The 15254-nt window shown below is 28.5% G+C and overlaps 2 protein-coding genes across 2 annotated transcripts; both read left to right on the top strand.

The window, feature by feature from the left end:
* Positions 1 to 4240: 4240 nt before the first annotated feature.
* LOC148231117 (L-dopachrome tautomerase yellow-f2-like) lies at positions 4241 to 11087 on the top strand. The gene is made up of 7 exons (XM_088194410.1): positions 4241 to 4302; positions 7164 to 7662; positions 8214 to 8335; positions 8446 to 8672; positions 8729 to 8924; positions 10428 to 10538; positions 10863 to 11087. The coding sequence occupies exons 2-7, from the start codon at positions 7167 to 7169 to the stop codon at positions 10998 to 11000; spliced, it is 1290 nt and encodes a 429-aa protein (XP_088050536.1). The 5' UTR covers positions 4241 to 4302; positions 7164 to 7166; the 3' UTR covers positions 11001 to 11087.
* Positions 11088 to 11132: 45 nt separating this feature from the next.
* On the top strand, positions 11133 to 14578 carry LOC148231116 (L-dopachrome tautomerase yellow-f2-like). The gene is made up of 7 exons (XM_088194411.1): positions 11133 to 11270; positions 12824 to 13297; positions 13369 to 13490; positions 13552 to 13778; positions 13842 to 13956; positions 14017 to 14208; positions 14277 to 14578. The coding sequence occupies exons 1-7, from the start codon at positions 11258 to 11260 to the stop codon at positions 14406 to 14408; spliced, it is 1275 nt and encodes a 424-aa protein (XP_088050537.1). The 5' UTR covers positions 11133 to 11257; the 3' UTR covers positions 14409 to 14578.
* Positions 14579 to 15254: the final 676 nt, after the last annotated feature.

Here is a 15254-nt window from a genome sequence, read left to right as displayed (position 1 = left end):
AGTATATTCTTCTAGCAGATATCATTATTATATTTTTTTTCATATAAAATTAAATATTTAAAAAATAATTAGTGCTACTTGATTTTGTTCAAAAATATGTATTTTCCTAGATCGGTTTATATAAATGTCACACCATAACGAATTCTTATTTAGAATCGATGGTGATAAATTCTAGAATATTCACAGATGTGGTGTTTGTATTCTGAAGTATAATTTTTATGCCTTATGGCATTTTGCAAAAGCCGACAAAGATTTTGCGTAAATTGATATTAACGACCGAAAAGTTTTCACTGATATTGTGTTGGTGATTGCCCACACAAACTTTTATAATTATCAGTAGCGTAATTTTAATAATATGACAATTTAAAAATTGCAAATATTTGGCACATTTTTCGATCGCGCGTAAATATGCCGGTTGTACGTAACAGAAGCCGCCGTCCGGACGGCATATGAAATTTGCGACAGTGTGGTCGCTTACTTGAAGTAGTAACTTCAGTTGTAACTTCAGTTCGGACAACTTCCAGAGAGTGTAGTGCAGGCATTAGAGCGGATGCAATGTTTAAGATTCTTAGGTACGCGGATCGCGACTGACCGCTAACTCCCCCACCGCTTCCCCATCTCTATATTCCACATCCATCTCCGTAAATAGAACAATTCATATTTTTGTAACGGTTACCCCGAGCACAGCTGTAACTCAGGGCAGCCCAGGTAGGAGGTCTAACAGTGAAGCGAATGCCCGACTAGGTTATAGTTGCTATTGAAGTATAATTACTTACTTAGGTAACTACTACCGATGGCATAAGTACCACATCTACTCTCAATATAGATTCGTATATTATTAAACATTTGTACAATAAAAATCAAATTAAAAAAAATATTTGCGACACAATAAAAATAGACTTGCAATATGAATCATATTAACAATCATAGAGATATTTTTATAAAATTATTAAAACATAACTATTATTTACACGAAAGGAAAAAATAGATTTTCCACTTAATTCGACGGATCTTTTGTAAAATGTAAATAAATAAAATTTGTTTATTAATGGGTTTTTAATGAATAATAAATGTTCAAACATACTGATTTTGTACGAGATTAATTACCAATATTAAACCGATCTCCCAAGATGGCGTATAGATAGTTTGTTGTGAAACTAGTCAAATTGTCGTGCTTTGCCATTATTTATCTGCGAGTTGCACTCAGCAAGGACAACAATTCACTTTCATTTTTTCAAACTAATTTCCATCTTGATTCTTCCGCCATTTTTTTCTTTTATGTATTCCAAACTGGCGGAAACATTACAATTAACTGAGTTTTTTGTATAATATAATGGCTGTTATCTCACATCATTCGAGTTGTTGATTAAAAATAAAAATAAAGTAATCATCAAGCATTTTTACGACCATGGCATAAATGTCAAACGTTCAACTTGTGATGAAAATAATTGTTATCATTATGATGTATTACCTGTATATTATTTAATTATTGCTCTAAATACAAATAAATAATTTACTATAAAGTTTTAAAACGATTTTCCTGTGAATATAAATTATTATTTTTATTATACTAAAAAAGTAAAGTAAATCACTATCGACCTCAATATAATTAATAATAAACGAAATTTTAAAATCCAACATCAAATTGTGATACTTGCGCTGCCCTCTTTTTTAACATCCATCTCAATTGATCGTAAAAATTTTTTTTTTCAATGGGTTCATCAGTGACAATGGATAGCCCTATATTTTTAATACGTTACAAACTCCACTACTTCCTGCTATTAATTCACGACATTATTTTTTATTACAAATAACGACATTTTAGCAGTCGTTTTAGTTTTTTAGAAGATTTAAATTTGATATGGCATTTTAAGCACATATTACAAAGACAGCGTTGTTACCACATCACGCATGTTGCTAACTAAATAAAAAAAGTTTGCTCAAAAAAAAATTTGGCACTAAATAAAATGTGCTCTATAGCTTTTTTATTTGGCATTGCGATAAAATTGTGCATTTTTGTACATTTATATTTATTTTAACTGAATTGACCCTGTGGGGTACCGAGCGACATTAATTTAAAATAAACAATTAAAACATACTAATACAAATAAGTAGTAAAATACATCTAAATATTTTCTATAATTTACTATAAATGCAATGTAAAATAATAATAAATAAATAACAACAGAAATAATTATAGAAAAACACATAAAATTAACTCACTCCCAGATGTATACTGACAAACTAACAAATGTGTATAAAACACTTACTACTCAAATGGTTAAAGGATTATCAAGGATTATGCGTCATATACACTGACCAACAGTCCTTAAATGGCGAGTCGCTAAGGGTCTGTACCCCCTAATACTATGTTCCGTAAACCGTGTGGCGTTTTTATCTGTTTTTATCAGTGCTTTTTTTGTGTGCTATATGTAAATTAAAATTAATTTCTAAGACTTCAATTAAAATGCCTTGGACTGCGTCTGCTTCGGTGACTCATGAGTAAAAGATTTAAATAAAAATTGATATAATCTTATTAGTAATGTAGTACATAGTTTTACAGAACATGTAAGCCTAAATTTTTCGCATTTTGCGTCCAAAATATTTAAGTAGAGTTTAATAAATATAACGCTTATGAGTTTTTAACAAATTATAAATATTTATAAATAAATGTGGCTTACCCCTCCTATATATAATATACTTCATATAAAAAAATGTATTATATACAATACTTTATCTCCTTAAAAAAATGATATTGATATTGTTATATTTGTTTTTCCAACATATTGAAGAAAAAGTTGTTCTTAGGTCATTGACTTTAAGAATGTCATAATGATTTTTTTCCATTTAGCTACTGTATAGATAATGTAATTAGCACTTAAGAGTCCGAGTGTTAAATTTTCTTAAAAACAGTGTATCATACATAAAACATTATATTGCTATGACAATCATCACTCCGATGAGTATTTCACTCATCCTAGAGTACTACAGAGATTCAGTCTAGATCCAAAAACTCGGATTATTTATTATGTATATGCTGATGACCTAAATGTTGAAGAGTATTTGTACAAATTCGGGTTCACTCTCTTTTTATAAAGACTTGGAGTCACTGTGGAGGTAGACGATCGATGATTGACTACTTTTAAGAATCGCCAAGTGTCCCGTTCTCACATTTTACAGACCCCCCTGACCGGCGGAATTCGCTTAGAGCTTAGGCGGAAATGTTTTAAGCAAAAATAATACAATTTTAAGCACATTGCCGATGGTGCTCGGTTTCGTTATGCGGAGCGCGTGTCACTTTAATAATTCATCAGCGTACGATACGGTAGTTCGTAGCTTCCTCGGATATTATTTAAAATATTAGATATATAAATATGTATATATTTATATTATTTACTAACATTGAATTATGGTTCAATTTTTTCCACTTATAATAATATCATTTTAATTTTTTAATTATTGACAATTCACAGAACAAATAATTAACAGAGTGTTGTACAGAACTTAAACAGAAGTAATCCATTATTATTAATAGTTTTAAATTGTTTATAAAATAATTTTAATTAACAAAATATTTAATATACATAAGATTAGATTCTGCTGCAAGAATCGAACGGAATGATGTTATAAAAAAATAGTGATCAAGCCAGTTTAAATAATTTAAGAATAAAATCAATAAATTATTGTGCTTTATTAAGATTTATCGAAAGCTGTTGTATTGCTATATAATCAATTGAGACATATAATACATACATTTTCCCACGAACGATTGTGTTCACGATTGCATGGTAACATTATATTAGACGTCGTGATGTTTCTTGTTTATATTTACATATTTACTATCGATGCTTTTGAATTCAGTATTCCAGATTGTTAATAAACTCATCTATTTTTTTCCACAAATAAAAAATAGAATTTTACATTTATAATTATGAGATGGATTTTTTACGTAAAAAAAAGGAAACAATTTTACTTTTACAATGCCTGTATTTGTACTAACATTTGCACAATTTAAAAAAAATAATAAAACACTTTTAATTATCAAAACTTTAAAACAATAATGAGTTAAAGGTCGAAAGTAATTCCTGTCATATTTCAGTGGCGCAATTTAACGATTTAAGACCTCAAAAGCGATGACCTGAAGCAGTTAGTGATTGGATCGTGTTACCATACTACTTTGAGTTATCTTCTGAAGACAAGAAAGAGTAAACGTTTATATAAAGCGCGGCGTTTGATCGGTAAGCGTTGCAGTGTTTAACTGGCCGCAGACCTTCAACCATCTACCCATAAAACAGATTAAAGGTAACAGAAACAAGTTTATTTTTTTGCATTTATATATAGTTGTTATTGTGAAATTTGTAACAAGCATTACATTCGTTAATAATATATTATATTTGAATATTTAAATTTAATATTAGCTAAGCACATTGCTTTAATAAATAAATTATTCTGAAATTCACAATTACTATATATATTTTTTAATTGTACATGAATATATAATATATATAATTATTATATATAATCTTTATATATTAATTTGTCTAACTTTAACTGAAACATTAATTCAATATTATTTTTGTTAGCATATTAATTTAAAAATATTTTTTAATAAATGCTTTTGACTAACTTCCTTAAACTCTAATAATAGAATATAAATCATATGAATTATATCATCACAAACTTTAACTGATATTTTTTTCTTGTTATTAGTTAAAAATATTTATTATATAAAATAAAATAATATTTCAATGTTTTTTAATAATTTATTAAAAATATTGTCAGTAATTATTTTTATCTGAACTAAAAAAAAATGTTTATATTACCACTTATACTATATTTTTTTAGTATAAATTTTTTGTAATGTAATTTACAATGTATCATTATAAAATAGTTTGAGTATTGACGTATTAACTTTACATCATTAAGCTTTCGATTTTTTAAATATTAGCTCTAAAACTCTAAAAAAAATATTATTGTATTTTAAATTTATTATTAATTTAACTACATTATTAATAATACATTTAAAATACAATGTTTTCAACTCATATAAATTCATGCATCTTTTTTACTTCACATATAAATGTCGCAAGTCAAGGATTTGGAACATAAGAAGTTGTTTCTGAAAAAAATACTCCATTTACAAATTAAGACTCGTGTAATTTCGAAGGATTTTACTCGTGCTACCTTTTATGCATATTTTTATGAAACTCGCAAGAAAAAATATGAATGAATCGATTCCGAAATCATACCGTGTACGATCAAAAAAATTAAAGACTGGTATTGGATAATGGCATTTGTCCAATAATTCCTGACGAAAGTTGAGCAAGAATTTCCTCTGTTTTATGATTAGGTCGGTATAACGACTCATAATGGTAGGTGTGTATATGGTACTTTATGCCGCATGCATACATAACACACTATTGTATTCTGAACTTTCACATTTTGTGATCGTAGGATTAATTGCATCCAGCGACTATCAAGTACAGTCAATGAACTCATCACACAAATAAATTTAGAACAATACCAAAAAATAAGTTAAAAATAACTTATCAATCAAAATCAATATATTTTTTTTTAATTTAAAGCCTTAAGAAAGATCATTCGAAAACTTATTAATATGGTCAGATTTTATTGAGTAATTTAATTAAACGGTCCATAGTTTCAATACATTAACATTTAATGTTTCAAACCCTGGATTTATTTTTATAATATTAACCCTTTGGAGTCCTCTATCCAATTGTATTGAACGAATGCTTTTTACTGGCAGATTTGCCAATGCATTGACTAGGTAATGTATGCATTTTCAAAATTCACACTTTGCTTGTAATGTATACAAATAGTGCATTAAACTAAATATTTTTATAGTGTATTTCCATTGATAAAACTAAATATGTTTTTTTTTCCAAACCATACCATTATTATGTATCATCTTAGCTATATCATTAAATAATATGTAAAGAGATAAATAAAAAAAGTATAAGTAACTTATATGTGATATATTTTTCATTACCATATTTCAATTTTAAAAGCATTATTGTATTTTATAAAAAAAATAGCATTAGCAAAGATTGTTTGAGTTAGAATCTAACTTATCTAACTATTAAATATATGTCTATTTGATAAAATATCATTTATTATATAACATTTATTACTTTTGGGAAGATTTTATAATTGATTAGTTTTCACCTATAAATAACATTCGCCCCTCCCCTGACGTTCCCCAGAAAAATACATGTCGTTTAATTAAATACTATAAATCTTAATGAAATAGTATTTAATTAAACGACATGCATGCGGCACTATTTTATTGCTTTTGCCGTGGATTCTAAACAGGGACCTTCTTGAATATTACCAGAAAAATGCATGTCATTTAATATAATACCAACTTTTACCCCCCCCCCTCTTCCCTGGAAAAATCTTAAATGACGTCCTTGAATCTACCACAGTGTTTGGCAAACGCTCTATAAGAAATACCTTAATTATTATTATGCATAATAAATAGCTGGTTGTTGACATTTACACGGTAGTAGTCTTCCTTTCTGGTGTTAAAATATTAATTATTCACAAACATTATCTTCGCTGGTTTCAAATGTTGGTCTGATATTCTGCACTATTTCTATAAATTTAATAATTGACGAAACATTTTTTTTATTATTATAATGCCACAAGAATGCATGAAAATTATAATTCAAACCAGTTTATATCTTGAACTTTGCTATTTTTGGCTTATCTTATAGTAAGTCCAGCTTTTAAGATTTACTCGACAACCTTACTTACAAATATAATAATTTTATTGAAAATAAGCACACTGTTTAGTTGTATTGAGAAGTGATCTAATCAAATATATGCGGTATCATATTTTCTAGATTACATAAAATTCTATTGTATTTGTGTTCTCATACCATTCACATATTACACATTATTATCTAACAATATAATTCTATAATAGATTCAATCTATATGAAAAGAAATTATAACAATGAAACAATAAATCATTAATGAAAAAACTGTTTACTTCATCAAAAAGTGCTACAAAAAATGACCATGGCATGGTACCGCGAAATATAATTATAAAAAAATAACCGGTTTTGGCATTGAATTACTCTACGTGTGATTGAACATAAAATGTAAACAGATCTACCAACTTTATTCTTTTTTTGCAGATCATGTCACACGTCGTTTTTTTGTGCGCTCTGTCGCTCATACACTACGCCTACGGCAGCACAGCTAAAGAAGTGTTTTCATGGAAGCAACTAGACTTCGCATGGCCCAGCAACGAATTCAAGGAGAACGCCTTGAAGACGGAGTCGTTCATTCCAGAGAATAACTTACCACTCGGACTGGCCGTTTGGAAAGATAAGCTCTTTGTTACCGTGCCGAGATGGAAGGCCGGAGTCGCATCGTCTCTTAACTACGTCAAACTGGGATCCGATAAATCCTCACCTTTAATTCCGTATCCATCTTGGGATCTCAACTATATCCCGGCAGAAAAGGAAAGCACTGAGCATAAATCGGAAGCTGGAGTAATAAACCATGACGCAAAACCCACGAAAGCTGAATACAAATTAAAAGACAATGCCACAGTTGTTTCAGTCTTTAGAGTATCAGTCGATAAGTGTGATAGGCTTTGGGTTATGGATAGTGGCTATGCTGATATTTTGGGTAATTTTATTATAAATAAAGTGAAATGATTTGGACGACCACTTGTGATGTTTAGCATCAATATTGAAATTTTTGGACATATCTTCATAGGATATGTATGAGAATGAAACTAGCTTAAATATACTTATTTTGATAAAACCAATATAAAAAATATCAGATAACAACCAGTGGTGTCATAAAAACAAGAAATGGTCTAACCAAACACTGGCTTTTAATTGGTTGTATTATTTTTCAGTTTTTTATATAACTTTTTTACAACTTCAAAATGATTTTTATTAAAGAAAATGTAAAAGTTAATAGATTTAATAATTTGTTACAGTCATGGTTTCATTCATTCGTTAAACATTTCTACAAATATAGTTAAAAAATAACTAAAAAAAAGAAAATCTAAACATCACACTTATTCACTGGCATTAGATATTATACTACGGATAATCTAAGAATGTAATTAAGCAGTGAATATGTTATAGTAATACATTCGTAGAACAACCATGGAATATATTACTTACCATTTATTTTTTAGTTGATATAACAATATATATATTTTTTAGGCTCACCTAAAATAATTGCTACACCGTCATTGGTAATATTTGACTTGAATACCGATACATTGATCAGACGCTACTTTTTCAAAGGATCAGATTTGAAAGATAGCTCTTTCATGGCTAACGTTGTAAGTATAAACATAATGTAATCATATAATAGTCTGAAAAATGATATTTTGTTGCCGACCATTATATGGAATGACTTAAAACAATAATGAGCTAAAATATGTTTTAATAGGTTGTAGATGTAAACCCCAACAATTGTGATAACGCCTACGCCTACGTACCTGATTTGGGTGCTTACGGTATGATTGTATACAGTTTCAAAGATAACGAATCTTGGAGAGTGAAACATCATTACTTCCACTTTGATCCATTGGCCGGACAATACAGAGTCGCCGGTATCGATTTCCAGTGGACTGACGGTTTATTCGGAATTGCTTTGTCTAAACCGAATGCTGATGAGTAAATATTAATAATATATAATATTATACGAATATAACATTAATATTTTAAAACAGTTCCAGAAAGGTGTTCTTCCACGCATTCTCCAGCACAAAAGAGTTTGAAGTCTCTAATAAATTGTTGCAAAATGAAACGTGGGCTACGAGTCCGCACAACTTCCACGACTTCAAGTTAGTCGGCGAAAGAGGACCTAACACGCAAGCTTCGGCTAACTTTTACGATGAATCAACTGGAGTACTATTCTATACTCAAGTAATTACTTTATACTATATACATTAATACTTTTATAAATACATTGTAATACAAGATATTTGCCACAAAGATAAGATAAATCGTAGATATTGTTATATTTCATAAAAAAACAGGCCATTTAAAGTTGCTTGAAAATAATATGGCTGTATTTTTAAAATCAGACAATATGTTATTATATGTTTGGGTCTAAGCCCTGAATCTAAAATTTCAGAACCCCTATTTATAAAGTTATAATGTAATATACTCACATAGTTGCACATTGTGCAGCATTGACGTTAACAACATATATATTGCAAGCACTTATTATTTTTAATTTGAAGCAAATATCATTTTTTGATATCGACCTAATAATATAGCACTGTACAAAATATATTTATATATTTATTAATTATAAATCAGCCTTTGCAATATGTCAGGTGTTAGCCCAATGCGTTACTAAGGGTTACACACAATCAACAACTACTAAGTAAATTGTGAGGCACCAGCTGAAATCATAGTCTTTAAATCAGTGACATTTATTTTATTAGTTATAAAGTATGATTACAGCTTACAATCAATAGATGTCGCTATATACGATTTTATTTTAATTATTAATCACTCCTGAGAGTAGGAAATTTTAGGAAAATCTGTGGTGATCGATTGGAATTATAATTATATAATAATCACTAATTCGGATCTCTATAGTAAAAAAATATGAAAAAAAAGTAGCAAATTTTAAAACCATTAATAAAATATGTATTTCACTCGCCACTAACTTCATAAGCGTTCCATATATTTCAGTGTTTGTTAGGGTAGAAAAAGTAAAACTATCGATTTTAATATATTTTTTGCTATTTTACAATGCTGTAATTATTTTTTGATAGAATCAGCAAGACCCCTATCTTTTTTCTGGAAAGCGCTTTTTTATCTCATTCCTAGAAGTTGTTTAGCATTATAAATGGTCGCCACAGACTTTATATTTTTTCACGGCGAAGTCTTTATAGATAGTTGTACAAATTATATCTCTGAAGTAAATCTACAAAAATAAAATTATGCGATGATTTCAAGGCTATTATTTGCTTTATTATTGCCTGTTTAGATTTTTTATTTATTCATACTATGGTGTGATTTTGTGAAAAAAGTAATGCTCGATTAATAATCAATGCATATTTTTACATATAAATCAGATTATTTTATCGTTTTGGCAAAACTGCGTCACTTGTAGTTGTAAATTTTTAATATTAACTTCAGAACTGTACAAAAAAAGAGTTCAAAACTCATCTTTAAATGAATTCAATATTTTTTCTTGTTTAGTTTACTACGAGTCACAAAAATACAATAAATCAATACAAGCATTTATTTAAATGACCATATTGTACAAAATACTATTAATTTTGTTGAATAGAAGTTATTGCAAAAATACTTATAATTCAACATCCAAATTGAGACAATCTATCTTTGTGGCAAAAAATACAAAATTATTGTAAAGGAATAATAATGAATAATTATATTGCTACATTAAAGGTTAACCGAGATGGAATTGGATGTTGGAACTCTGCAAAACCGATGTCGCCGGAAACTACAGCATTGGTTTTGAACGACGCTGAAACTCTTGAGTTTCCAAATGATATAAAGGTATAATATTATAACACAACAGTATTAGTTTAATATATAAATTTTGTCATTAACTTCAGGATTGTATTTTAAATATTGTATCTACTCAGTTTCTTCTCAAGTTCTTGTACAGCAAGGCAATTCAAGAAAAAAATTGACTTGAATAAGTTTTCAAGTGTACAAAATGAAAGAATCAGTTACTTTATGTATTTTTGAAGTGTGATGAAACTTACTAGTCTTTTTTTAACTTATTTTACAGTAGCTTTGAAAGAAGTTACAGAAAATAAACCTTTAAACCAAATGCCATGTTTTTGGATTCTATATATTATGTATTTATGATTTCAGGTGAACGATGGAGTTTTATGGGTGCTATCAGACAAATTGCCAAGATTTGTATACAGAGGATTAGATCCTAAGATCGTAAACTTTAGAATCTTAAGCATTGATACAAAGGAAGCAATCAAGGGTACAGTGTGTGCTTAATGTTTTATAAAAATAAAAATATTCCATTGTGATTTAAGTGTTGATGCACAATTTTGTAATAAAATGCAATAAAAAATAATACCTGTATGAGAGTTTGTCTTACTTTATCATATAATTTATTTTTACAAAGATTTATTCAGTATTTGCCACTAAAGATGCCACTGACCAATTTTGATTATATAATTCGCCAACGTGACACTTAAAGGATCATATTAAGTGGAACTTTGATCGCAAAGGACCTCAGTCGTTGGGCAACAATGGCATGGAAAGGTATATTTTATACAATGCATATATATTAAGCTACTAAACAAATTATATTACGCATCACCTCACTCCCTTTGTCGCACACATTTATAATAGATATAGCAAAAATATATCCGATTAAACATTACATCAAAGACTTCTATATAAAACTACACTTATTAATCAATATAAATTATTATACTAATTAAACGGTTCTAATATATTATAACTAGTATCCGACATCTTGAAAAATCATTGTAAACTACCTAAAAGTTTTCTATACATATTCAAAATAAATATATTTATTTACACATAATTCAGATTAAATAATAATACGGTGTTAAAAAAACAGAGTGATAATATTGTTAAATTTTATAAAAACAGGCTGTTTAAAAATCTACTAATAAGTTGAAAACATTCTGCTATTTTGATTATTTTTGTACTGAAGAATTTCAAAATTCTGTTAATTCAGTGCTAATAACCTAAATATTTCATTTAGGATTGCATTTTAAGTATGCTTACTCATTTTCTTCTCAAGTTCTTGTACCGTTCAAGATACTTTTTGACTTGAACAAGTTTTCAAAAGTACAAAATGAAAGAATAAATTACTTTATATATTTTTGAAGTGTGGTATAGCTTACTAGTCCTTTTTTAACTTATTTTAAGTGCGCATTTAAATAAATACTTCGCTCCATAAAATGAATTGTTTGCGCATTACAATAATAAAAAATGAGCATTAAATGAATACATCTATATTCAATTAAAAATATTAAATTGATCAACATTTTATTTGTAGTACGACAAAACAAATTATTTGTGCATTAAGATGAATATTAAAAACTATTTTCAATAAATATTTAAATTATTGACTATTGAACAGTGAAAATTTTACTAACAAATGTTGATTTTTTAATATTTTAATTCACTAATTATTCGTTTTATTGTACACTACAAATACAATGCTGCTCAATTTATTATTTTTTTTAAACATTAACATATTATTGTAATGAACAAACAATTTGTTCTCTTAAAATATTTCCCTGTTTAAAATAATACTATGAAATCTTCTCAATGTATGCATACATTCAAATTGTCTATATATATATATAAATATATATAAAATGTATTATGTATAAAATGTATTATGCATAGAATATATTGTATATTTATGAAATACCAAGCTAATATTATATCAATTTATATTTCTATATTCTATATTTCCATATAGTTCTATATTATATTTAGTACGTCAGTAACAGTAGTAGCGGTACAGTACGTCAGTAACAGTAGTAGCGGTACAGTATTACTTAATTAAAATTATAATTTCTATAATACGTCTAATATCTAAATGTTAAACATATAACTCGTGTAGTTTTGAATATACTATACTATATAAGTGTTATGCAAACGATTTCGCATGGCTGCTTCACGCTCCTTAATAAATTCATTGTTCACTTGAACGCTCTAAATTGGAAACATCCTGCTTAATCTTCATTGATATATGTAATTCATGGAACAGATTTTAATTATACTTGGTATATGCAATGATTTTCTCACCATAATACTATTATCAATTTCAGCAATATCGACGACTACTCTTTTATGTTTATTATCATTGACAAAATGTTCTCTGAGCGCACAGCCGAACGAATTGTATGCGTGGAAACATTTGGATTACGATTGGCTAGACAATGAACTTAAGGAAGAAGCACTCAAATCAGGAGCGTACGTCCCTGAGAACAATTTGCCAATGGGATTTGCCCCATGGAACGATAAAATATTCATAAGTGTGCCAAGGTTCAAGACAGGCGTTCCATCTACACTCAATTATATAACTCTAAACGACGGCAAATATCCAAGTCTGATACCGTATCCGTCTTGGGAAGTGAATACGTTACCGTCTGAAAATGATATCGGTCAAAACTTTGATTTCAAAGACGAAGCAACTGATAGTCCATTGAGTGAAAATTATACCATAGCGTCTGTGTTTAGGATTTGGATTGATAATTGCGATAGACTTTGGGCTTTAGACGTTGGAAATGTTGACACTATGGGTATAGTAATCTTGAATTACAATCATCTACAAGCACAATTCAATATTTAATAGCAATAAGTCTCATTATAGGCTCACAGAAAGAAATCAGTAAGCCGTCGCTGTTGATATACGACATTCATAATGATGTTTTGCTCCGTAGATCTACGTTTAAAATTGGCACTTATTGCAGAAGATCGTTCTTTGGACATATAGTAATTATAATTAATCAAAATATCTTCACTTACATATAAATAATCATATTTTCAATTGTAGGCTGTTGATGTAAATCCTAAATACTGCGAAAACACTTTTGCTTATATCACTGATATAGAAAAAAGCAAATTAATTGTATATTCAATGAAAGATGATGACTACTGGCATATTAGTCACCATTACTTCAATTTTGACCCATTAGCCGGGCAATATAATATTGCTGGAACAGTTTTTCAATGGACCGATGGAATCGTAGGATTAGCCCTTTCGGATATTCATGAAGATGGGTTGGTAGTTTTTATACTACATATGTAGATACATATATTATTAAATAAATTAAATAATTCTAGAACAAGAACAGTATACTTTCATGCAACGTCGAGTACGAAAGAATTTGAAGTGTCTAATAAAGTGCTTCAAAATGAAACATGGGCTACCAATCCCAATAATTTCTATGACTTCAAGGTATTCACGTAAACTTACAATTGCAATACATCACAATTTATTCTTAATTTTGTTATAAAGCTACTTGGTGAAAGAGGACCAAAATCTCAGGCGACCGCTAGCGTATACGATGAGAGCTCTAATATTCTGATCTATACACAAATTCAACGCAACGGCTTGGGATGTTGGAATTCAAAGAAACACATGACACCCGAAACGGCAAATTTGTTTGTTAGTGATTTGTTAAAACTTCAGTTTCCATCAGATATAAAGGTATGTAATAAGAATACTTTAATTAATTAGTGCAACCACACCTACATATTTATTATTTTATTTTACAGATTCGAGAAGGAAAATTATGGATTTTATCCAATAAACTACAAAGGTATATATATCGAAGTCTAAACTTAAAGGAAATTAATTTCAGAATTTTGAGAATTCCAATTCAAGATGTTGTTTCAATTTGTGTTTAGTATTTTATTGAGTTTGAAGTATATTTTGCATTATTGTATTTTTGATTTTCATAATTATAATTTATGTATTTTCTACTATAATGTTAAAGATTAATGTTTATATTATGTTTTTGTTAAAAAAATATTTATTAATATAATATTGTTTAATAAATATATTTTTTTAAAACTGACCTTGAATGTTTTTGAAAAAATCATGAAATTTCTCGCTACATGGCTATAAATCGATAATTTTTAGTTATCTTAAATAATAAATAAAATTATTATTGTGGGGTGTGCGATTCAGTTAAAACCCTCAAGTTACACTGCCATAAATGTGATGAAGCGACGGCGGAGAGAGGACTTACATGTTTTGTGATACAACAGAAGGAGATTTTCTGTCGGAAAATGCTCGCCGACCAGCCGCCTTATATGTAATTTTTATACCACACATGCTCATTTAAACCACAATAAATCTTCTGTGTCTCATTGCCAATAGGTAATTTTATTTTGGGTAAGAGTTTCATACTCCGCTGACTCAGCTCTGCAAGAGCAGCGTCTGAACGACTTTGTCTTCCAGTAGAGTCGCATTCTTTCGAGAGGTCTTTAGAACTGTTTCAATTATCATAGTATCGTTTCTAGTGGTAATAGATTATTAACTGAGATGCATACCTACTATTATTGTTGAACAATTTGTAATTTTTCAATTTTCTACAAAACAACTGGGGAAAAAATCTAAAACTCATGCTAAATGCAAATATAATATAAAATTTAAAAATAATATTTAAAAAAAAAAGTATAAGGGGTGGGGGCTAATTTTTTCGATAATTTTAGCGTCACTGAGAGATTATATTTGTAAATTATGAAAAT

The sequence above is a fragment of the Plectrocnemia conspersa genome, unplaced genomic scaffold (assembly GCF_051122295.1).
Source record: "Plectrocnemia conspersa isolate PC_06_02 unplaced genomic scaffold, ASM5112229v1 ptg000010l, whole genome shotgun sequence".
Lineage (NCBI taxonomy): Eukaryota > Metazoa > Arthropoda > Insecta > Trichoptera > Polycentropodidae > Plectrocnemia > Plectrocnemia conspersa.
Note: the sequence above shows the minus strand (reverse complement) of the source record. Positions and strands in the feature narration are given on the sequence as shown.